The sequence below is a fragment of the Ruditapes philippinarum genome, unplaced genomic scaffold, assembly GCF_026571515.1.
Source record: "Ruditapes philippinarum isolate M1 unplaced genomic scaffold, ASM2657151v2 ctg4309_1_1_1_1, whole genome shotgun sequence".
Lineage (NCBI taxonomy): Eukaryota > Metazoa > Mollusca > Bivalvia > Venerida > Veneridae > Ruditapes > Ruditapes philippinarum.
In genome coordinates this window covers 156,620-182,751 of record NW_026853307.1, presented here as the reverse complement: position 1 = coordinate 182,751, position 26,132 = coordinate 156,620, and the positions used below count along the sequence as shown (strand labels likewise).

Below are 26,132 nucleotides of genomic sequence, written 5' to 3'. Positions count from 1 at the left end.
GGGTGTCTACAAAGTTTGTTCAAATAAAAGCTCTGGGGTCAAAATTGGCCCCGCCCCGGGGGTCATTGATTTTCCTTATATGTGTATAGCAAAAACTTAAAAAATCTTCTTTGAAAAAACCCAAATAGCTAGAGTTTAGATATTAAGCATGAAACATCTTCTAGTGAGTGTCTACCAAGTTTGTTCAAATAAAAGCCCTGGGGTCAAAATTGGCCCCGCCCCAGGGGGTCATTGATTTTCCCTATATGCATATAGTAAAAACTTAAAAAATCTTCTTTTAAAGAACCCAAAGAGCTAGAGCTAAGATATTTAGCCATGAAAACATGTTCTAATGGGTGTCTACAAAGTTTGTTTCAAATAAAAGCCCTGGGGTTAAAATTGGCCCGCCCCGGGGGTCATTGATTTTCCTTATATGTGTATAGCAAAAACTTAAAAAATCTTCTTTGAAAAAACCCAAATAGCTAGAGCTTAGATATTTAGCATGAAACATATTCTAATGGGTGTCTACAAAGTTTGTTCAAATAAAAGCCCTGGGGTTAAAACTGGCCCCGCCCGGCCCCCAGAGGTGTCATTGTTTTTAACTATATGTGTATAGTAAAAACTTAAAAAATCTTCTTTTAAAAAACCCAATGAGCTAGAGGTTAGATTTTAAGCAGGAAACATCTTTTTGTTGGTGTCTACCAAGTTTGTCCAAATAAAAGCCCTTGGGTTTAAATTGGCCCTGCCAAAGGGGGGGGGAGGTCATTGTTTTTCATTATATGTGTGTAGTAAAAACCTAACATCATGAAACATCTTCTAATGGGTGTCTTCCAAGTTTGCTCAAATAAAAGCCCTGGGGTCAAAACTGGCCCCGCTCCGGGGGCCTATATACAGGTGAGCGACCTCAGGGCCATCATGGCCCTCTTGTTTTTATAATTTGATAAAAAAGAATATACATTTATAAAAAATATACATGTATATGTAGGCTTATAGCTGAGAATTCAGTCACAATTCATATACACTAACTATAAATAATAATTTTCCCAGGGAAATTATCAGTTAGGCGAATCGTTATATTACCCATAAACAAGAACCTTCCATCTCCTGGCCCTCATGGCCATTCCGGTAATATTCATTTGCCTATTTCAGAGTTTCAGTAGCTGTGATACTGGTTGGGGACCACCAAAACCGGACAACCACCAAACCCGGACGGCCCCAAAAATGCTTAATTTAGAATTTTCTTTGTTCAGTGGTGGTCAGTCATTTTTATATCAACAATAAATGCATGTTTCTTCTAAAATTAAATAAATAAATTTATTTCAACCTCCGTAAATGGTAATATTTTAATGTCTATTTCAAGAATGTTGACGTTGAAATTCGGGGCCAAGAAAGCAATGCCTGACCTCATATACCAGCTATAATCATTTGCAGAGTAAACAATAGAATATCCAAAACTTCAGCATTTGTTGCTGAAATATTGTATATCATGTTAAAAGTCAAAAAATCAAAGCACCCAAGCTTTTTATCTGAATTAAATCACGTCATGTACATATCTGTCCGGACACATGGTACTGTAGTGTTGACAATTTAGGTAATTTTCATACCCTCCTTGTCGAGCCTCAGATATAAGAGTCAATACATTCAGAAATAAACAAACTAGTTTGTTAGTTAGGAGAAGAACCTAGCTGAACTGTGTCAATTTTTTTTATCTCTAGGTTAAAAATTATGAAATCTGTACGGAAAAATGTTCAAAAAGTGTCCGGTTGATGGTCCCCGACCAGTAGAGGATTTGTGATATGAGAGGATCATTAGAACTACAAAAAAAACCTCAAGTCTTGCGTCTGTATATTCAATGAGTGAAATGTCAACTTGTGCTAATTTTTTTTAACCTTACTTAAATTAGAGTTTGTAGTAAAGCCTAAATCAAGGAGAAATTATTGTTTGGTAAAATTGATCTAAGGCATTTGATTATTCAATAACATTTTGTCGGCAACTGTCATTATCGGAAGTAAATTAACCATGCAGACTGATTTTGTATTATTGTTGGGACTAGCTTGTAAACTCAGATTTCAACATTTTTGGTAACAATTTTACAATTTTGAGAAAAAGCTAGGCTTCCACCTTCATGATGCAAGATAATTTTGACTTGCATGCAGTTAAAGGTGACAACATCTGATCATGAGGTTAAATAAATACTCCCTTTGTAGAATCGATCAACAATTGCAAAGGATTAAACTCTGATAAGCTATTCATAATGAGTTTACCAAGCAGACCTCCGTTGGAATCTAAAGATTCAAGTTTTGATGACCCACTGACAATTAATCCTTGGAAAGTTTTAGTGGACAACATATGTGAGAATTTGGACAAAGAGCTCTATACCAAGTTTTTGTTTCACTCAAAAGAGCTGGTACTTGATGACTATAATGCTCTAGAGAAGAATGGAGAGAGAGATGAGTACAGGCAATATTTTAGTAAACTGGAAGATAATCTTGGTGAAAATGGAGCAGTAGATCATCTTGAGCATCTTGTAAGACACCTTGGCTTGCATGGTGGAATGGGTAAGAGTTAGTGATATAAGAAATTCCTTTCTGAAGCAGTAAAGATAAAAAATACATGAAACTGAATCAGATCTGCAGGTGTACTTGAAGTTGAATTCAATCAACAAGTGCAATGTTATATTATAAATAAATACTTCTACGTAATTGATAGGGCGTCTGTGGCCGAGTGGTCGTTGACTTCAAACCACTTGCCCCTCACCGCTGTTGGTTCGAATCCTGACAGGGACTTTGGATTTATTCCTGTGTGGAAGCTATTCAGCTAGCTTAAGGAACGTCGATGGTTCTACTCAGGTGCCCGTTTGTGCCTGAAAATAATGCACGGAAGGACACCTGAGGTCTTCCTCCACCAGTAGTGCTGGAACATCGCCAAATGACCTATACTGTGTCGGTGTGACGTAAAACTCAATGAAACAAACAAACTTAATTGATCATAATTTTAGTTTGATTTATATTTTACATCATTTTAATTGTGTAAACAACACCAAAAACAGTTTGTCAAAGGACTTTTGGAGGGCACTGTATATTGATTGTAGAAATTGTAATGATTACAAATAAGGAAACAATTACAGTACAATTTTAGCAATTTTTAAAATGTATTCAAACACATTTGATTACTTTAGAAAATTGTAACAGATAACAATCAATTTCTAGCATAAAGTTATGAATAAATCATGCCTGCTTCAAAACCAAACATACAGTAATACAATTTTGGGTTTTCTTTCACACTTTGATTTAGCCTACTTCCACCAATTTCACTCCGTTACTCTACACTCCCTTGCAAAAATTAGTGGAGTGTCAGTAAAAATACAATTTTAATGAAATCGGCCTACTACATGTATGTGCAAATTCTGGGCCAAGAACCTTCTGTGAAGAGCATATTTTGTGCCAATGAAAAACTCTTTATAATTATATCCCCATAAACAAAGTTTGGGGGGGGGGTATATATAGGAGTCAGCTTGTCTGTTGGTTGTCTGTCAGGGCATCAGTACTTCGGTCCGCATTATGGTTTCCAAATGATAACTAGAGTTTGGAATGAGTCATTGTAATCAAACTTGGTATTTAGCAACCTTATGAGGAAATCCAGGTTGACATTGTATTAGGACCCTATGTAGGAATGAGATATTGTAATCAAACTTGGTGTTTAGCAAGCTTATATGAAGACCCCGGTTAGTATTGCAATTAATGGAAATAATTCTTTGTACACAGTTGATACTTCTTTTATTATAGGTTGATTTCAAACTTTTCTTCAGACCTATTATTAGTCACCTTTTATTTTTAAAAAGTCTGTGCCGGTGGAGTATTAATCTAGTGATAGCTCTAGTTTTTTGTTGATAAGGATCTAACATTTTAAAAGACTGGCAAACTTAAAAGAGAAGTTGTTAAAATGTCTGTTTAGATTTATTTTATTGTGATATTAAACAGGTTAAACAATGTTATTCAACATTGCTTTGTTTTAATATTATGCAGGTGAAATTAATTACACAGAATGGATTAGCAGTTACAAGGAAGCAAAGATAGAGTATATTCGGAAATGTGAGAGTGTTCTGAAGATAGATCCTGACTTTATTGGTAGAGAACTTATTCTTGAGGATACACTGAAAAATTTCAGAGCCTTTAAAGGTAAGTTTCGCCAGACTGTGTCTTTAATCATTCTATCTGCAAACTTAATTTTGCCTTTCTTTTCATTTGTAACCAGGTTTAAGACATTAAAGTGACATTTTTGTTCATGCAGGTGTAAATGGTGGATGTACAGATTGAAGTCAAAATTATTTAATAACTTTAGATTTTGCCATAATTGCATTCAATGTTAAAAGTTAAGGACATGGGTGTAATCAGAAACCAGTGTGAACGTGACTTCGCATAAATATACATCTGAATGTATTGTTAACATTCAATTGATAAAGGAGTGGGACAGTCCTTTAATACAATATTTTTATCAGTCGACCACAAAATAAAATTAAAATGATAAAAGAGGTTAAATTTTTTAATTTTCAAACATTTTTTTAACACTCTAAAAACAGATTTTTTGTCCATAAAATCAATGATTTTATAGTTTTGAAGTATTTTTGACATGATTTTAAACAAAATAATTGAAAAAAAATGTTTTAAGTCACTTTTGCTTTTGTTTAAAGTAGCTATTTAATGCTGATCTAGTTTTTATTGTGTCGCCTTGAAAAGGTGACATATAGGGGTTACTTATGTCGGCGGTGTCGGCGGCGGCGGCGTCTGTGTCGGCGTCGTTGTCGGCGTCGGCGTCCGCTAAAGCTTGTCCGGAGCATAACTCAGTCACTATAAGTCAGATTGACTTCAAACTTGGTATGCATGCTTCTTTCAATAACCCGAAGTGCAGTGCACAAGGACCGGTACTCTGCAGTTCTTATTTTTTGAGTTATTGCCCTTTGTTAATTTTCATACTTTAATTTTGTCCGGGCCATTTCTCTTCAACTAAAAAAAAGCTATGGACTTGAAACTTCATAGGATGATAGATCTCATTAAGAAGAAATGCAGTGCACAAGAACCAGTACTCTGCACTTCCTAATTTTTGAGTTATTGCCCTTTGTTAATTTTCATACTTATATTTTTGTCCGGGCCATTTCTCCTAATGTATAAAAGCCATGGACTTGAAACTTCATAGGATGATAGGTCTCATTAAGAAGAAGTGCAGTGCACAAGAACTGGTACTCTGCATTTCTTATTTTTTGAGTTATTGCCCTTTGTTTTATTTTCATACTTAATTTTTTGTCCAGGCCATTTCTCTGAAAGTATAAAAATTATGGACTTGAAACTTCATAGGATGATAGATCTCATTAAAAGAAGTGCAGTGCATAGAACTGATACTCAGCATTTCTTATTTTTGAGTTATTGCCTTTGTTGCTTTTTATTACTTTATTTTTGTCCTGGTCATTTTTCCTTCAAGTATGAAAGCTATGGACTTGAAACATCATAGAATGATAGATCTTATTGATAAGAAGTGCAGTGTCCGGAAACTGCTGCTCTGCACTTATTATTTTGTTAGTTATTGCCTTTTGTTATTTTTCATATTTCATTTTTGTCCTGGCCATTTCCCCTAAACTACATTGTTCACAAGGCGACACATCCGACTCGCGGAGTTCTAGTTAGATTTGTCTTTTCGCATTTAGGGCAAACATGCCACACAACTCCAAATTCATTGTTTAGTGTCTTCATTTCAAGAGTATCCAAACAAGGTCGTTTTGCCACTCTCAAGCTTTACTGACACAAGCTTACAACCAGGTAGAACCACCAACCTATAAGCTTACTACAGAAGAACAGAACAGTTCTGTTCTGTTCTATAAGCTTACTGATAGTTTCCTCACGGGAATCCAAATTAAGTTCCTGACAAGATTCTAATCCACAACACCACACAGGGAGAGTGATTTAAGGTCAGAAACCCTAAACCATTCACAGAGGTACAAACATAATAATGTACAATGTCAGTTTCACAAGGTAAATTGAATCAACAACTTCAAATTATCTTTAAAAGAGAGTAAGTTCTGTATGTGCAAAAAATTGCAATTTCTGAAAATTATTTATATTTCAAATGATTAGTAAAATGAAAGCCATTGACAGTAAATAAGAATCAAATGGCATACATTGTTACAAAATCAGGTTTTTCTGCTGAGAATTTACTATAGGCAATTTTTTACAGAAATGTCTAAGAGGACTTATGCTCATAATCTTACATTGAAAAAAGACCAATTTTCTCAATATTTATCTAGTAAAAAACTTCTAAAAAGACACATTACTACCTGTCATGATATGATATAAACTTAATAAATGTTATAGCTGACTGTGTTCAATTATAACAAGCCTTGTATTTCAACAAGACAACAACAAAAATCTGTCCACCAAACAACTTTCAGGAATTTATTATTTTCGTATAATAAATTAATCAATTGTTTTCAAAGATTAATAATAAAAAATTTTCACTATCAATTTACTAACAAATAAAACTACAATGTAAGTAGAACAGATATGAGTCAAATTTCGATAACTCATTTTTCTCAATACATGTATGTCGAAGTAAAATGTAAGTCCAGATTTTCCCCTTATATTTCTTTATAAAAACCTATTAATACTTGAGTCTAAATTTTAATGTGTCGAAATATTCTCATGGTCCGTGGTAAATTGAGTAATATTTCATTTTGACACCTTAGCAGTCGATCAACAGTGAAGATAATTCAAATCAACTTATGCAATGGATGTTAATTACCAGTCATGCTTTCTAAAAGCTTTACAGGCTATCATGTTTGATAAAATGCTCTAATATTTATTAGTTGTAATGAAAAGCGAACTTCCGTGACCCGGTGTCGCGTGATATTCACACGGGTTAATTTACTACAAGCTTGTAAAGTTATTGCCCTTCCATTTGTAACATTCTTGTAAACATCAAAGGGCCTAACTTTTGTCAGTTGTTTTAAGCAAGTTCCTTTGCTTCACCGAGGTTCTACCGTTAAGTATCGTTAAAAATTTAAGTGAAAAACATGTACCATACCAAGTAACTTTTAATTTTGACAGAAGTTGGTAAGAGAGGTTGGCGGGCAAAATGAAAATAAAAGTTCTTAAATGAACTTTTATTTTTATTTGATTTTCTCTAAAAATACAGTCGGCGGTCCCGTAAAACATTTTATAAAAAAAATGTTGGCCTAATTTTAGTATTAAACCTATACTCATTCAATATCCTCTACATCAATCTTTTTAAATATATTACCAATTCAGCTCAAAGTCGACAACAAAACATGAGCATGATGTCACTGTTAGGTTTTGAAGAGAGGGGTTTGTGGGAGGGATCTGAGAAATGTTTGAAATTCTTGTTAGACACAGTAAAATTTCAAAAGGATTTTTTGACATTTGTATGTTTATGAGAGGCTTATATTGCGCTATTATTGTAAATATTTCCAATGACTGTTTAACATCAAACATAAAACATTCTTTACCCAATACCTATTATAAGAACACTTCCAAACTTAACAGATTGCCATGTAATATTGTATTAAAGGTGTTACACATGTAGTCTATGTTTAATGAGAGTCCATCCAACTGTTAATGCACAAAAAGCCGCTTTCGCTGTTGAGTACGGATCCTGGACATGTCATCAGTCATGCCCTCAAAGACTTAATTCTAAATCACATAGTGGTGATGATTTACCTCCATGCAATTTCCATGGCATATTAGCCAAAGGTATGAGTTTTGAGCTAAAGGTCACTGTATGACGGTCAATGAGAACCAAAATGTACAGTAACCTGAGACAATAATGAAAGGAAGTAGCCCTTTAAAGGGCTGTTGATGCCAAGCAAAGGGCCGACTTTACAAACCGTCTATCTGTGCCAAGGGCCTAGCACCCTAGCACACCATCCTCATTGTCTCAGCCAACATTGTAGAGCCACCAACCTCAGCTTAAGTCAAGACATCAGCAGCTTGTCCCCAGTTGAAGACCAAGTAGCAGTCCTGTAAACAGGCAGGGTAATTAAAAGCCGTAAATCTTTGGCCGATGCCCTGCACCTTCTCAGCGAAGTGCACTCACTCAGGGGAAGTGAAAAGAAGGTGTTACACTGTGTGGTGTAAGTGACTTATATACCAATTTTTTTATTATATTAAAGGTGTTACATTGTGTGGTATAAGTGGAATGGGAAAGACCAGTTTGGCTGCCCAGGTGTGTGCCCGACTTGCATGCAGTAAACCAAAGTGGAGGATCATCATCCTCAATCAAAGGTATAATTAATTTTAGTGCAATTTCTTCTTGAATAATTAATTTTAGTGTAATTTGCTCTTAATTAATTATTTTTAAGTGTAATTTCATCTTCATTAATTATTTTAATTTTAATTTCTTCTCACTAGTTATGGTTATGATAGATTTATGATTATATTAAAGCTGCACACCTCCAGATGAACCAAAATATTTAAAGAAAAATCAAACTTTAAAAAAAAAGTACTTAGATGTTAAAAAAGTAAAATTATTCAAGATAAAAGTAATAATTTCTATGTTATGTGTGCTTTATGAAAGCAATGTCTTTAATCAGTGCATGATTTCTGCTGCTTAATAGAAGGAAAAATGATTTTGTTTGCTAAAAACTGTCTAGGAATAAATTGTGTCCAAATGTTTGAAATTCTATAAGAAATGGTACTCATCTTCCTTTTCAGTATAACATAATTTACATTTTCTAATCCACTACTTTCTCCTTTAACCTTGGAGTCTTAGAACAGAATGTAGTTTCAAAAAGAGCTTTAAAAATTAGATAAAAGCAATCTGGTTTACATTTAAAAAGCTACTTGCATTGCATAGATCTATTTATTTAAGAAATTGAAAGAGCAAAAGAAACTGTTTGAAATTTAAACATTTTTATTAAAGAGAAAAATCAGAACTCAACGACTTGTTGTTGGACATGATAGCAGAATTGAGTGCAGAATTAGATGGGAATGAGTACATGCAGTTACTGTCTGAAACAAACACCAACCATCTAAAGGTCAAGTGTAACAAACTGATAGATGAGGTTCTTGAAAAACAACTAAGTAAGTAGCTGTCTTGTTGAATTTTAAGCTCTTCTGGTGAGCTTTTGTGATCGCTTTTCGTCTGGCGTCCGACCGTTCATCTTAAATTCTTCTTTTAAAAATTCTGAAGAGCTAGAGCTAAGATATTAAGCATGAAACATCTTCTAATCTGTGTCCAAGTTTGTTCAAATAAAAGCCCTGGGGTCAATATTGGCCTACGTCCGGGGGGGGGGGTATTTTGATTTTCCTTATACTAGTATGTGTATAGTAAAAACGTAAAAAAAATCTTTATATGAAAATTGTAAAAACAAAAAAATCATCTTTTGAAAAACCCAAATAGCTAGAGCTTAGATATTGAGCATGAAACATCTTCTTGTGAGTTTCTACCAAGTTTGTTCAAATAAAAGCCCTGGGGGTCGAAATTGGCCCCGCCCAAGGGTGTCAATGATTTTCATTATTTTGTAGAGTAAAACTTAAAAAGTCTTCTTTTAAAAAACCAAAAGAGCTAGACGCCCATCCTCAATAATAAGGACCAAATAAGAAAAGTTAAATGATAAACTTTGGATTTTGCAAAAAGTCAAATCATTGTTTTTCATTCAAAACATATGTGTCTTACCCGGCTGTGTATTTTCCAAGGTATTCAAGAAAAATCATGGAAAAAACCATGGAAGTCCAAGCTTTAATGGCAGTTTTACTAGGAAACCTTGGACAATGTTGCAATTGTCCAAGGTGAAAGGTTTTTTTTCTAACTTTTCCTTGGACATATTCCATGGTTGTCTGAAAAATTCCTAGGAATCGCTTGGACAATACCTGGGAAAGTAAAACATAGTTTTTTTCAAGCTGGGAAAATGAACACATTCAAACACTTAGAAAATTTTTAGCTTGGAATTCACTTGGAAAGAAACACTTAGAAAATTTTCAGCTTGGACAAAGGACTTAGGCAATTTTTCTTTCATTTTTTCAATCATCCTAGTGAATGATAATGAATACTGAATTATTTACATTTATTGTCATTATGATGTGCTAGAAGGAACAGAATATTTAATCCTTTTCACAAGATATAAATAGACATTTTAAAGAAATATAATCATTTATTGATTTCTGTATTTAATTATTAAATATAAAGTTATTAAAAATATCAAATATATACATGTACATGCATACAATCTACTAAATTCATTGCATTACAGAGATGAATGATGTTGTGTATAATACATACATTTAATTTTTTTATCAAAACAGTATGGAAAATGTTCTGTTGGTTTCTAAGTTTCTAAATGCATGAGTATCTTCCCTGCAGTTTGTATCTTTAGACTTTTTTATTTCTTGACAGCATGTAGCAACAGTTAAATAATTTTAGAATGCTATTAAACTTTGATATAAGAGTTTATGTTTTTATGCCATATAAAATAGTACATTCTCTGAATATTTGTAGACATACATTTTGATTACACTTAAAATACTCTGCCACTTAGTTTATGTGTACAATAAACACAGTCATATAAATTATATAATAATTATTGCCCATTATATATATATGGCTTTATCTGCAAAATTTGTTAAATATAATAACCAGCTTGCCTAGTCAGGATAAATAAATACTAATATAACACACAGATCAGATAAGACTAATGATTACCATCTGCCCTTCCCTCTATCAATGCATGACTAATCTGACCTCATGGGGCATTCTGGGATACTGACCAGACTATTCCATTTGATTATTAAGGGAATCTGAGCATGATACATTTCTAAACAATCAGTTTAGAAGGTCATTGAAACTTTGATTTTTTTAAACACTTATTATTATTTTCAAATTCTACATTTATTTATCATTTGATATGTTTATACATTCAATAAATGTAAAAATACAATGATGGGTGTTTTGATATTTTTTTTGATAATCCCTGTTTCACATTATGATAGACCTGTCCAGACTGAAACCGTTGCAAAATTTGAAATCTCAGACATTCAGTGCTAACCATAAAGGATCTAAGTGGTATTTTAGCTATTTTGGAGATATCATCTTGTTTTTGAATATTGTGTACATTATTGTGGAATTTTCAAAGAAAACATTTATCTAAATGTGACAAGATTGTGGAATTGTTTGGTTGTTGTAATTGAACTAAGAATGACCTGAGGCAGGAAGTTATGCAAGAATCATAGTAAACAGTTTCAGGTAAATAACTTTTAGATACATTTATGCAGAAAAATGGTTATTTTAAACAATCAAAATATATTATGGCAGCAAGCAAAAATGTTTCTATAAAATAAGGTTGATAAAATTATGCTGTGAATAATTATTTGATAATTAGATCTAGATTTATTACCAAAATTATTTAATTATTTCTATATTGAATCAGTTATTTGTTTAATTTACTTACTGAAATTCCAAGTTAGTATGCTCAACTTAAATTTTGAAGATAAAAAGTTTTAATGGAAAATGAAGATTAAGGAGAATTCAATGCATTTAATGTTAAAATAGACTAGATATACTGAAACTTTGCTTACTTAAATTATATTATTCCAGGAACAGCTGTATGGATATGTAAAGTACAGTGATGACTTCTCAAAAGCCAGCAAGCTCCTGTTCAGACTTTATATAGTGTTGAAGAATACAGGGGCAGGTGTTTTACTGGCAACAGTTACCAACACTAAAACCAAAATCAATTAAGGCCAGCATTGGAGGACACAATATTACTGAAAGTCTTTCATGGTTTGTATAATTTCATTTCCTAGAATTGTTATCAAATTTGAACATATTAATCTTTTTTTGCAGTATTTTACAGTTTTACACAGCATTAAGTTGCAACTAATGTAGTTAAACTCTAATGTCCTTATACATAGTTATTCAAAGTAAGTAAAATCTGTATCAATTAGGAAGTCTTATATATATATATATATATATATATATATATTTATATATTGTTCTTTTAACCTACATTTGTACTGAGTAATGATAATGATAATTGTGCAAGGGAAATATAAAATTATGTTGTCGTTCAAAATATATTGTTTAAGACTTGCATTCCTCATTTGTTACTACATGTATAATTAAGTGTTTTGAATGTAGTTTTTAATGACATTTTAATATTTTTATTTCAGAGTTGATCAAGAGAAAATGGCCATGATTATGTGACTTGAAGCTGTCCAGAAATTGACATTGACATTGATGTTACCAAGCGGAATAAATATTGTTTTAATATTTATAATATTTTATGTTTTGTATTCTACCAGTGTAACATATAGTGTTTAAAAATCATGGAGAGCGAGTTCGTCAATATGTCAGGGATTTAAAGGCAACTAGTTATAAGAATGATGAAAATTCCATATCTCAAAGGGGCTATTGTAAAAAAGCACAGAAATTACAAGCATCAAAGATACAGCGTCTATGGCTTTGCAAGATCATGAAGATGTCAAAGTATTTTCCCAGGTTTTCCAAGTTTTTTTTCACTTGAAGAACCTTGGACAATTCCAAGGAAATAACATTGGACTTCCATGGAAATGTCCAAGCTTTCCGAGGATGTCTATGTACATGTCCAAGCTTTCCAAGGATGTCCAATGAAAAAACCTTGGTCCCAATACTCCAAGGTTTCCAAGGTTTATGGCATATGTTCATGGAAACCTTGTACAAGCTCCAAGGTTTCCAAGCATTTGTCCAAGCATTTGTCCTAGGAAAGACCCTGCCATTTTTGTTCTTAATTTACTCTTATTGTATTGAAAAAGTATACCCAATACTCCAAGGTTTTTTCCATGAAAAATTCCCTGATATTGTCCAAGGAAACCTTGGAAATTGTTCAGCCGGGTAAGTATTTGAAATAAAAACATTTGCGCCACATGAACAGTGAAATATGTCTAAGTCGGATGTTTTAAAAATGTATCTGATAAATCAAAGATATTTACGTTACTGACTAATACATTTATGGTTAAACGAAGTTTAAGAATGAAAAACTCCAAACTTGTCAAACAAAATTTATTTCATCAAAAGAACATATAATACAATGAAGATATGACTGTTTGTCACAAGACTATTCATTAAGATATCTTAGCAGTAAGCATTTGATGATGGCAAATATTTTAAGTCAGTACATAAAAATACAAATGCTTATATAACACACCTTTTGTAAGTTGTATTTTTAGCTCGACTTTTCTATGAAAAGGGGAGCTATCCTACTCGCCCCGGCGTCGGCGTTGGCGTCACACCTTGGTTAAGTTTTTCGTACCACCCCACTTTATTTCAGAAGTATTACAAGTATGGCTTTTGAAACTTACCATACTTGTTCACCATCATAACCTCCATCTACAGACAAGAGTACATAACTCTGTCAAGGTTTTTGACAGAATTATGGCCCTTTTTAGCTCGACTTTTCTATGAAAAGGGGAGCTATCCTACTCGCCCCGCGTCGGCGTCGGCGTTAGCGTTGGCGTCACACCTTGGTTAAGTTTTTCTACCACCCCACTTTATTTCAGAAGTATTACAAGTATGGCTTTGAAACTTACCATACTTGTTCACCATCATAACCTCCATCTACAGACAGGAGTACATAACTCTGTCAAGGTTTTTGACAGAATTATGGCCCTTTTTTGACTTAGAAAGTGTATTGAGCTTGGTTAAGTTTTTTTGTACCACCTCACTTTATTTCAAAACCATTGGAGGTATTGCTTTGAAACTGACCATACTTGTTTACCATCACGACCTTCATCAACAGACAAGAGGACATAACTCTGTCAAGGTTTTTGACAGAATTATGCCCCTTTTTGACTTAGAAAAATACATTGAATATGGGTAAAATCCACTTATTGCCTTAACCCTTTGAGATATTGCTTTGAAACTTTTAATGCTATTTCACATCATTACCCCATCTGTACGCAAGAGAAGGTAACTCTGTCAGGGATTTGTTTTAAAAATTAAGGCCTTTTATCGACTTAGAATCTTGGTTAACTTTTTTGTACCAGTCACTTTTTGACTGAACTGGTTGAGATATTAAATTGAAAGTTGGAATACTTGTTTACCATCATGGTCCCAAAACATGGGCAGGAGAAGGTAATTCTGTTAAGGATTTTATTTGAATTATGGCCCTTTTTGACTTAGAAACTCAGTTAAAATTTTCATTCTTGTCCACTTGTTGACTTAACCATTTGAGATATTACTTTGGAAGTTGGAGTTCTTATGTGCCATCATGAGACCTATCTGTAAGCAAGAGAAGATAACTCTGTGAAAATGTTTCTTGATTTGTACTTAGAAATTCCTAGTTAAGTCTTGTGTGCCCTTAACTGTCAAAGTTTTGTTTTATAGGCAAGCACTAAAAAGTCGAGCGCGCTGTCCTTCTGACAGCTCTTGTTTGACTTAGAAAGTGTATTGAGCTTGGTTAAGTTTTTTTGTACCACCTCACTTTATTTCAAAACCATTGGAGGTATTGCTTTGAAACTGACCATACTTGTTTACCATCACGACCTTCATCAACAGACAAGAGGACATAACTCTGTCAAGGTTTTTGACAGAATTATGCCCCTTTTTGACTTAGAAAATACATTGAATATGGGTAAATCCACTTATTGCCTTAACCCTTTGAGATATTGCTTTTGAAACTTTTTAATGCTATTTCACATCATTACCCCCATCTGTACGCAAGAGAAGGTAACTCTGTCAAGGATTTGTTTTAAAAATTAAGGCCTTTTATCGACTTAGAATCTTGGTTAAGTTTTTAGTACCAGTCCACTTTTTGACTGAAACTGTTTGAGATATTAATTTGAAAGTTGGAATACTTGTTTACAATCATGATTCCCAACATGTCCAGGAGAAGGTAATTCTGTCAAAGATTTTTATTTGAATTATGGCCCTTAACTGTCATGTTTTGTATTATAGGCAAGCACTAAAAAACTTAAAAAATCTAAAAAAATTCATTCCTATCCACTTGTTCACTTTACCATAAATTTTATGTCATATTAAACATTGCTGTAATATTCAAGGGTATCAAACAACTAGTTCACTTTAAAAATACAGAGATTCTTGTATTGCCTTTTACTGCAAAAACTTTTTTATTGGCAAGCAATAAAAAAAGTCGAGGCGCGCTGTTCTTACGGACAGCTCTTGTTTTAATTTCTTGTTCACATGTAAAAAAAAACAAAATTATGATTTTCGTGCATTTAGTTATATACATTCATGTCTGGGGTTCCAACCTCATAAACCAATTATCATTGTGTGAAACATCATTTTTAAAATTACATTATAATGTAACGTTAGATATCATACTTCATCACAATTAACACATTATAGACAAACGTTGATGAAACATCAAATAGAATTGCAATAACTCTGAAAATAAGCAGCGACATGAATGCACATGCTTGTTAAAAACACAAATGATAAAGAAAAGCATTAATATTTTTGATAAACAGCACATATCTGTCTTCTTTATTCAACAGATATATGAAGATGTAGCTACTCTCAATGCCTCAAACATTAAACTATATACCACAAACATACAATTTAATCATATCTTATGATCACTTGAAAGCTTTTACATTCTCAAAGCAAATATATGATCATGAGAACACTTTTTGGTTGGTACAATAACATAACATTTATACAATGTGGTAATGGTAACGTAGATATCAAATTCATTACAACAGGACATTATATTCAAACATCAATTAACATCAAATACAACTGCATTAACTCTGAAAAAGCGCCAACATGAATAAACAATCATATAATAACACTCTGATTAAAGCATTAATATTTAATAGACAGTACAAAAATCTGACTCTTAATTCAACACATATATGAAAATGTTAGTTACTCACAATGTTTTAAAACTTTAAATTTAAAACCGCAAACTACTATTTGATCATTTTTAGGGAACTTTTAACGTATTTAAAAGTTCAAGCAAAAAATAATAAAAAAACACATTTGGTTGCTCAGAAAATTTTACATTGTGGTTATGGAACGAAATAAAAATACAAAAATACATTTTTTTGTTGTTTTGTCTTATTCAAATGTTTAAAATTGCTTGACTAATCCCCATGTTTTTATTCGTTATTTCAGATCATGGTTTTGTTTCCACCAAACCCAAAAACGTTCTTTTGTTTTTCCTGTTTGTTGAGGCTCTCTTTTTTGCCTTATATCAAATGTGTAACCCAAAAAATGTCCCCCGTCTTGGCTCGTACAGTTCCTTCCTTTTCTGAAAAAAATCTTGTATTCCCATCTCAAAATCTTTTCCTGAATTTTTCCAATTAGTACCTGCCTCATACATAACAGCTACAAAGTCGTCGACACTGACTCATTGTAATCACAGGTTTTTTGTTTCTGTCATTTTTAGCTTGACTATACGAAGTATATGGAGAGCTGTTCCTACTCGCCCCGGCGTCCGCGTCCAGATTTTAGATTAAAGTTTTGGTTGCAGTAAAAATTTTTTCACTATACTTGTCATTCTTAAGGTATCAACTTCAAACTTCAAATATATGTTCTTATCATCAACCACATCTTATGTGACAAGGTTCATAACTCTAGCACCAATATTTTCTCAGATTTATCTCCCCTTGAACTTAGAATTTTCCTTAAAAAAATACTATTTTTTTACTGTTACTTTTTATTCTTAAGGGGATCAACCTCATACTTCAAATATATGTACCTTATCATCATCCCCATCTTATGTGACAAGGTTCATAACTCTGGCACCAATATTTTCAGATTTATCTTCTCCCCTTGAACTTAGAATTTTCCTTAAAAATACTATTTTTTACTGTTACTTCTTTATTTCCTAAGGGATCAACCTCATACTTCAAATATATATACCTTATTATCATCCCCATCTTATGTGACAAGGTTCATAACTCTAGCACCAATATTTTCAGATTTATCTCCCCTTGAACTTAGAATTTTTCTCAAAAAAATACTATTTCTTACTGTTTCTTCTTTATTTCTTAAGGGATCAACCTCATACTTCAAATATATTTACGTTATCATCATCCCCATCTTATGTGAACAAGGTTCATAACTCTAGCACCAATATTTTCAGATTTATATCTCCCTTTTAACTTAGAATTTTCCATAAAAAATATTATTTTTTTACTGTTACTTATTTATTTCTAAAGGGATCAACTTCATACTTCAAATATATTTACGTTATCATCATCCACATCTTATTCGACAAGGTTCATAACTCTAGCACCAATATTGCAAGAATTATCTCCCCATAAACTTAGATTTTTTTACTAGAAAAATGTTATTTTTTTAGCTCACCTGTCACAAAGTGACAGGGTGAGCTTTTGTGATCGCTTTCCGTCCGGCGTCCGTCCGGCGTCCGTCCTTCCGTAAACTTTTACTTTAAATGACATCTCCTCATAAACCACTAAGCCAATTTCATCCACACTTCACAGGAATGTTCCTTTGGAGGTCACCTTTAAAAATTGTTCAAAGAATTTAATTCCATGCTGAACTCTGGTTGATGGCAACCGAAAGAAAAAACTTTAAATATCTTCTTTTAAAAAACCATAAGAGCTAGAGCTTAGATATTTGGCATGAAACATCTTCTAGTGAGTGTCTACCAAGTTTGTTCAAATAAAAGCTCTGGGGTCAAAATTGGCCCCGCCCCGGGGGGTCATTTATTTTCCCTATATGCATATAGTAAAAACTTAAAAAATCTTCTTTTAAAGAACCCAAAGAGCTAGAGTTAAGATATTTAGCATGAAACATGTTCTAATGTGTGTCTACCAAGTTTGTTCAAATAAAAGCCCTGGGGTCAAAATTGGCCCGCCCCGGGGGGTCATTGATTTTCCCTATATGCATATAGTAAAAAACTTAAAAAATCTTCTTTTAAAGAACTCAAAGAGCTATGGCTAAGATATTGAGCATCAAACATGTTCTTATAGGTGTCTACCAAGTTTGTTCAAATAAAAGCCCTGGGGTCAAAATTGGCCCCGCCCCAGGGGGTCATTGATTTTCCCTATATGCATATAGTAAAAACTTAAAAAATCTTCTTTTGAAGAACTCAAAGAGCTATGGCTAAGATATTTAGCATCAAACATGTTCTAATAGGTGTCTACCAAGTTTGTTCAAATAAAAGCCCTGGGGTCAAAATTGGCACCGCCCCGGGGTCATTGATTTTCCTTATATGTGTTTATAGCAAAAACTTTAAAAATCTTCTTTGAAAAAAAACCCAAATAGCTAGAGTTAAGATATTAAGCATGAAACATCTTTTAGTGAGTGTCTACAAAGTTTGTTCAAATAAAAGACCTGGGGTCAAAATTGGCCCCGCCCCGGGGTCATTGATTTTCTTTATATGTGTATAGCAAAAACTTAAAATCTTCTTTGAAAAAAACCCAAATAGCTAGAGTTTAGATATTAAGCATGAAACATCTTCTAGTAAGTGTCTACAAAGTTTGTTCAAATAAAAAGCCCTGGGGTCAAAACTGGCCCGGCCCCAGGGGTGTCATTGTTTTTTAACTATATGTGTATAGTAAAAACTTAAAAAAAAATCTTCTTTTAAAAAGCCCAATGAGCTAGAGCTTAGATGTTTAGCATGAAACATCTTCTTATGGGTGTCTACCAAGTTTGTGCAAATAAAAGCCCTTGGGTTAAATTGGCCCTGCAACGTTGGGGGGTGGGTGTTGGTTGGGGTGCCCTATATACAGGTGAGCGACCTCAGGGCCATCATGGCCCTCTTGTATTATAACTTTTTTATTTTTAAAGGTTTTTATTTTTAAAGGTATCTACCTCTAATTTCAAATACTTATTCCTCATCATCAATTACATTTTATGTGACAATGTTCATAACTCTTGAAGCAATATTTACAGATTTATCTCTCTTTGAACTTAGGATTTTCTTTAAGAAATATAATAACTTCTTTACTTTTTAGCTCACCTGTCACAAAGTGACAGGGTGAGCTTTTGTGATCGCTTTTCGTCCGGCGTCCGTCCGACGTCCGTCCGTCCGTCCGTAAACTTTTACTTTAAATGACATCTCCTCATAAACCACTAAGCCAATTTCATCCAAACTTCACAGGAATGTTCCTTTGGTGGTCACCTTTAAAAATTGTTCAAAGAATTTAATTCCATGCAGAACTCTGGTTGCCATGGCAACCGAAAGAAAAAACTTTAAATATCTTCTTTTAAAAAACCGTAAGAGCTAGAGCTTAGATATTTGGCATGAAACATCTTCTAGTGAGTGTCTACCAAGTTTGTTCAAATAAAAGCCCTGGGGTCAAAATTGGCCCCGCCCCGGGGGGGTCATTGATTTTCCCTATATACATATAGTAAAAACTTAAAAAATCTTCTTTTAAAGAACCAAAAGAGCTACAGCTAAGATATTTAGCATGAAACATGTTCTAATGAGTGTCTACCAAGTTTGTTCAAATAAAAGCCCTGGGGTCAAAATTGGCCCCGCCCCGGGGGTCATTGATTTTCCCTATATACATATAGTAAAAACTTAAAAAATCTTCTTTTAAAGAACTCAAAGAGCTATGGCTAAGATATTTAGCATCAAACATGTTCTAATAAGTGTCTACCAAGTTTGTTCAAATAAAAGCCCTGGGGTCAAAATTGGCCCCGCCCCAGGGGGGTCATTGATTTTCCCTATATGCATATAGTAAAAACTTAAAAATCTTCTTTTAAAGAACCAAAAGAGCTAGAGCTAAGATTTTTATCATGAAACATGTTCTAATAAGTGTCTACCAAGTTTGTTCAAATAAAAGCCCTGGGGTTAAAATTGGCTCCGCCCCGGGGGTCATTGATTTTCCCTTTATGCATATAGTAAAATCTTAAGAAATCTTCTTTTAAAGAACCAAAACAGCTAGAGCTAAGATATTTAGCATGAAACATGTTCTAATGGGTGTCTACCAAGTTTGTTCAAATAAAAGCCCTGGGGTCAAAATTGGCCCCGCCCCAGGGGGTCATTGATTTTCCCTATATGCATATAGTAAAAACTTAAAAAATCTTCTTTTAAAGAACTCAAAGAGCTATGGCTAAGATATTAAGCATCAAACATGTTCTAATAGGTGTCTACCAAAGTTTGTTCAAATAAAAGCCCTGGGGTCAAAAATTGGCCCTTGCCTCAGGGGGGTCATTGATTTTCCCTATATGCATATAGTAAAAACTTAAAAAATCTTCTTTTAAAGAAGCAAAAGAGCTAGAGCTAAGATTATTTAGCATGAAACATATTCTAATAAGTGTCTACCAAGTTTGTTCAAATAAAAGCCCTGGGTCAAAATTGGCCCCGCCCCGGGGGATCATTGATTTTCCCTATATGCATATAGTAAAAACTTAAAAAAATCTTCTTTTAAAGAACTCAAAGAGCTATGGCTAAGATATTTAGCATTAAACATGTTCTAATGGGTGTCTACCAAGTTTGTTCAAATAAAAGCCCTGGGGTCAAAATTGCACCGCCCCGGGGGTCATTGATTTTCCTTATATGTGTATAGCAAAAACTTAAAAAATCTTCTTTGAAAAAACCCAAATAGCTAGAGTTAAGATATTAAGCATGAAACATCTTTTAGTGAGTGTCTTACAAAGTTTTGTTCAAATAAAAGACCTGGGGTCAAAATTGGCCCCGTCCCGGGGTCATTGATTTTCCTTTATATGTGTATAGCAAAACTTAAAAATCTTCTTTGAAAAAACCAAATAGCTAGAGTTTAGATATTAAGCATGAAACATCTTCTAGTAAGTGTCTACAAAGTTTGTTCAAATAAAAGCCCTGGGGTCAAAACTGGTCCGGCCCCAGGGTGTCATTGTTTTTAACTATATGTGTATAAAAAAATCTTCTTTCAAAAAGCCCAATGAGCTAGAGCTTAGATGTTTAGCATGAAACATCTTCTTATGGGTTTCTACCGAGTTTGTGCAAATAAAAGCCCTTGGGTTAAATTGGCCCTGCAACGTTGGGGGGGGGGGGTTGGGGGCCTATATACAGGTGAGCGACCTCAGGGCCATCATGGTCCTCTTGTTAAAGTATCTACTTCAAACTTCAATTATATATTTCTTATCATTACACAAATGTTGTGTGGCAAGGTCCATAACTCTAGCATGACTATTTCTAGAATTATTCCCCTTGATCTTGGAATTTATGTTAACAAATGTTATTTTTATGCCCCCGCCATGTAATGGCCGGGGCATATAGTGTTACCCTGTTCCGTCCTTCCGTCCTTCCGTCATTCCGTCCTTCCGTCATTCCGTCCTTCCGTCATTCCGTCATTCTGTCATTCCGTCATCATCAGTTTCCGTTCATTATCTTAGTAACGGTTGCACATATTCAACTCAAATTTGGCATATGGATATGTCATGAGAAAATACAGGTCAAGTTCGAATTTGGTCATGGTTCGATGATTTTTGGCAGAGTTATGCCCCTTTTACTTTGAAAATAATATGAAATTTTCAGTTTCCGTTCATTATCTCCCCAACGGTACAACACATTCAAATCAAATTTGACATATGGATATGTCATGAGAAAATACAGGTCAAGTTCGAATTTGGTCATGGTTCGATGATTTTTGGCAGAGTTATGCCCCTTTTACTTTGAAAATAATATGAAATTTTCAGTTTCCGTTCATTATCTCCCCAACGGTACAACACATTCAAATCAAATTTGACATATGGATATGTCATGAGAAAATACAGGTCAAGTTCGAATTTGGTCATGGTTCGATGATTTTTGGCAGAGTTATGCCCCTTTTACTTTGAAAATAATATGAAATTTTCAGTTTCCGTTCATTATCTCCCCAACGGTACAACACATTCAACTCAAATTTGAACATATGGATATGTCATGAGAAAAATACAGGTCAAGTTTGAATTTGGTCATGGTTCGATGATTTTTGGCAGAGTTATGCTCCTTTTACTTTGAAAATAATATGAAATTTTCAGTTTCTGTTATTATATCTCCCCAACAGTACAACACATTCAACTCAAATTTCACATATGGATATGTTTTTTGGAATGCTCAGGCCAAGTTTGAATTGGTCATGGTTCAATGATTTTTTTGGCAGAGTAATGCCCTTTCACTTTGAAAATAATATGAAATTTACAGTTTCTGTTCATTATCTACCCAACAGTGTTACATATTCAACTCAAATTTGACATATGGATATGTCAAAGGAATGGGCAGGTCAAGTTGGAATTTGGTCATGGTTCGATGATTTTTTTGGCAGAGTTATGTCCCTTTCACTTTTGAAAATAATATAGATACATCTTAGGAATAAGCAGTTTAAGTTTGAATTTGGTCATGGTTCAATGATTTTGGACAAACTTATCTTTCTTGAATATTGGAAAAAAATTTGAACTTTCAGTTTCAGCACTCATACTTTTGTGGAAATGTATGTAGCCATTATTTTGGCTACAAATATGAAATATGCTATTTTCAAAAGGTTAAGACTGAATAATTTCAGTGCCTTGAACATTGTATGAAAATGGTTTGTGTAAACGTTGAAAAGTTTTAAGGGCTTTGAACTTAAAATGAAAACAATAATTTGTGCAAACAAATTTGGAACTAAATATTATAACATCTGAAATTTTGGCTGCATGCGGGGGCATCCGTGGCATGATGACACATTTCTAGTTTTACTATAACTTAATACATAATTATACATAATTTATTTTTCTTTCATAGTTTTGTCCTCCTTACTGCGTCCAGTATATTATTAGTCGAGCTTGGCTGTCTCCTGTGACAGCTCTTGTTTACTGTTACTTCTTTATTTCTTAAGGGATCAGCCTCATACTTCAAATATATGTACCTTATCATCATCCCCATCTTATGTGACAAGGTTCATAACTCTAGCACCAATATTTTCAGATTTATCTCCCCTTGAACTTAGAATTTTCCTCAAAAAATACTATTTCTTACTGTTTCTTCTTTATTTCTTAAGGGATCAACCTCATACTTCAAATATATTTACGTTATCATCATCCCCATCTTATGTGACAAGGTTCATAACTCTAGCACCAATATTTTTAGATTTATCTCCCTTTGAACTTAGAATTTTCCATAAAAAATATTATTTTTTACTGTTTCTTCTTTATTTCTAAAGGGATCAACTTCATACTTCAAATATATTTACGTTATCATCATCCACATCTTATGTGACAAGGTTCATAACTCTAGCACCAATATTGCAAGAATTATCTCTCCATAAACTTAGATTTTTATGCCCCCGCCATGTAATGGCCGGGGCATATAGTGTTACTCTGTTCCGTCATTCCGTCCGTCCGTCCTTCCATCCTTCCGTCATTCTGTCATTCCGTCATCATCAGTTTCCGTTCATTATCTTAAGAACGGTTGCACACATTCAACTCAAATTTGATATATGGATATGTCATGAGAAAATACAGGTCAAGTTCGAATTTTGTCATGGTTCGATGATTTTTGGCAGAGTTATGCCCCTTTTACTTTGAAAATAATATGAAATTTCAGTTTCCGTTCATTATCTCCTTAACGGTACAACACATTCAACTCAAACTTGACATATGGATATGTCATGAGAAAATACAGGTCAAGTTCGAATTTGGTCATGGTTCAATGATTTTTGGCAGAGTTATGCCCCTTTTACTTTGAAAATAATATGAAATTTTCAGTTTCCGTTCATTATCTCCCCAACGGTACAACACATTCAACTCAAACTTGACATATGGATATGTCATGAGAAAATACAGGTCAAGTTTGAATTTGGTCATGGTTCGATGATTTTTGGCAGAGTTATGCCCCTTTTACTTTGAAAACAATATGAAATTTTCAGTTTCCGTTCATTATCTCCCCAAAGGTACAACACATTCAACTCAAACTTGACATATGGATGCGTCAAAGGAATGGGCAGGTCAAGTTCAAATTTGGTCATGGTTCAATGATTTTTGGCAGAGTTATGCCCCTTTCACTTTGAAAGTAATATGAAATTTTCAGTTTCTGTTTATTATCTCCCCAATGGTACAACACATTCAACTCAAATTTGACATATGGATATGTTTTTGGAATGCCCAGGCTAAGTTCGAATTTGGTCATGGTTCAATGATTTTTGGCAGAGTAATGCCCCTTTCACTTTGAAAATAATATTAAATTTACAGTTTCTGTTCATTATCTACCCAACAGTGTTACATATTCAACTTAAATTTGACATATGGATATGTCAAAGGAATGGGCAGGTCAAGTTTGAATTTGGTCATGGTTTGATGATTTTTTGGCAGAGTTATGTCCCTTTCACTTTGAAAATAATATAGATACATCTTAGGAATAAGCAGTTTATGTTTGAATTTGGTCGTGGTTCAATGATTTTAGACAAACTTATCTTTCCTGAATGTTGGAAAAATTTTGAACTTTCAGTTTCAGCCCTCATACTTTAGCCATTTATAATTTTGGCTACAAATATGCAATATGCTATTTTTAAAAGGTTAAGACTGAATAATTTCAGTGCCTTGAACATTGTATGAAAATGGTTTGTGTTAACATTGAAAAGTTTTAAGGGCTTTGAACTTAAAATGAAAAAAATAATTAATGCACCATCTGAAATTTTGATTATTCCCCTTGATCTTGGAATTAATGTTAACAAATGTTGTTTTTTTTCTATAACTTAATACATAATTATACATAATGGATTTTTCTTTCATAGTTTTGTCCTCCTTACTGCGTCCAGTATTTTATTAGTCGAGCTTCGCTGTCTCCTGTGACAGCTCTTGTAGAATGGTCTATTTCCATGTTGCTGCCTGTACATATGTCGTCTTTGTTATTGTCAATCTCTTTAGGACTCCCTTGCTGAGTTGCTGTTTCTAGTAGTGATGTCTTTGGCTTATTACTTCTCTTAAACATAGAAACCTGCATCCACGTTTTGCATAGTTTTCCTGTTGCACATTGTGCACAATAACAGGACGTCTCTCTTGTCATAAAAGCTTTGCGGTCACCATCAAACATAATAGCATGCAGTTTCATCGTATTTTGGACAGGTCTGATGTTCTAAGAAGCAAATTATTGTTGTTTTTTCTCGCAAAGTTCCTTGCTGACAAACAAAATTGTAACTTCTGACATTGTAGAGGATTAAGCCCAACTATAGAAGTCATGAGCATTTTGAATAAGACAATTCCCTTGACGAGATTTCCATCAGCCATTCTTTTTTCAGTGCCACCCAAACCGTCGCATGCACTTTTGCCATGGTCAGCTTCGAAATAGTTGAATTGAGCACGAACTCCATACACCTCATTGTGGTTTGCAAGGGTGTTAAATATAAACTTGTTTCTGTATTGGCTAGATGGACTGTCTGTCCAGTAATGTACCTTTGTGAGGTTGGGAAGCAAACTTTTGATTTCTGGTAACACAGCATCCAGAAATGCAACAACAGTGCTAGAAGAATGTTGTATAGTGTCTGAAATAACAACATAGCTCTTATGTCACAACCTGCTGTCTTTCTTGAAATAGATGACAACTGGATTCAGTGTAACTGATGTCAGGCTTCAGTATGCGGTTTGCACTTCGTCAGCTGTTCGACATATATAGGTTTCCGCAAAATCCATCTGAATCAACGCCTCGTCATTTTGCAAACGTTCTTAATTTGCTTTTAGTTCTTGATACTGACTTTTTACCCTTTGTACGTGACCCCAGAAGTCTTCAATTTCCTTCTTGATTAATGTAACGAAATCTTCTCTGGTAACCTCTATTTCTACTATCATTCATTTTCTTCATCTTATTTTCTAGCTCAACCTTTTTCCATTGTCTGTATTTTATTAGCTTAATGTCTGAGTCAATTGTGTCTACCAATTCTTCTACGCTATTTCTGTGGTTACATATTTTTTCTGGGTTTTCACTTCACTTAGCACCCACTTTTCTCATTGCTGCAACCTTCATGGCCATATTTTGGTGTTTCAAACACTGGCATGCATTTCTTGATATGAACTTTGCTAGCAAAATGTGTTTAGGTCGTAAACGACAGAAAGTTGCCAGGGAAACTTTTAGCTCACTGTTTTCAGCAACAAACTTCTCATACAAATTCTTCAAGTAGTCAGTGAGGACTTTGGTTTGTTTTCCTTGTTTCACATCTTTCTTCCCAGGCTGAACTCTGCAGTTGTCCTCTCTTCCAAGGAACTCTTCTATTCTTTTCTCAATCATTTTTGAAACACATTTT

The 26,132-nt window shown here is 33.8% G+C and overlaps 1 protein-coding gene across 1 annotated transcript in view; it reads left to right on the top strand.

The window, feature by feature from the left end:
* Nucleotides 1-1,766: 1,766 nt before the first annotated feature.
* The window catches only part of LOC132736446 (uncharacterized), a 40,339-nt gene continuing 15,973 nt past the window's right edge, over nucleotides 1,767-26,132 (top strand). The window contains exons 1-4 of the mRNA XM_060723587.1: nucleotides 1,767-2,537; nucleotides 4,005-4,157; nucleotides 8,156-8,267; nucleotides 8,905-9,065. Coding sequence (XP_060579570.1) covers nucleotides 2,234-2,537; nucleotides 4,005-4,157; nucleotides 8,156-8,267; nucleotides 8,905-9,065 — 730 coding nt within the window. The 5' untranslated portion in view covers nucleotides 1,767-2,233. The remainder of the gene's footprint in view (nucleotides 2,538-4,004; nucleotides 4,158-8,155; nucleotides 8,268-8,904; nucleotides 9,066-26,132) is intronic.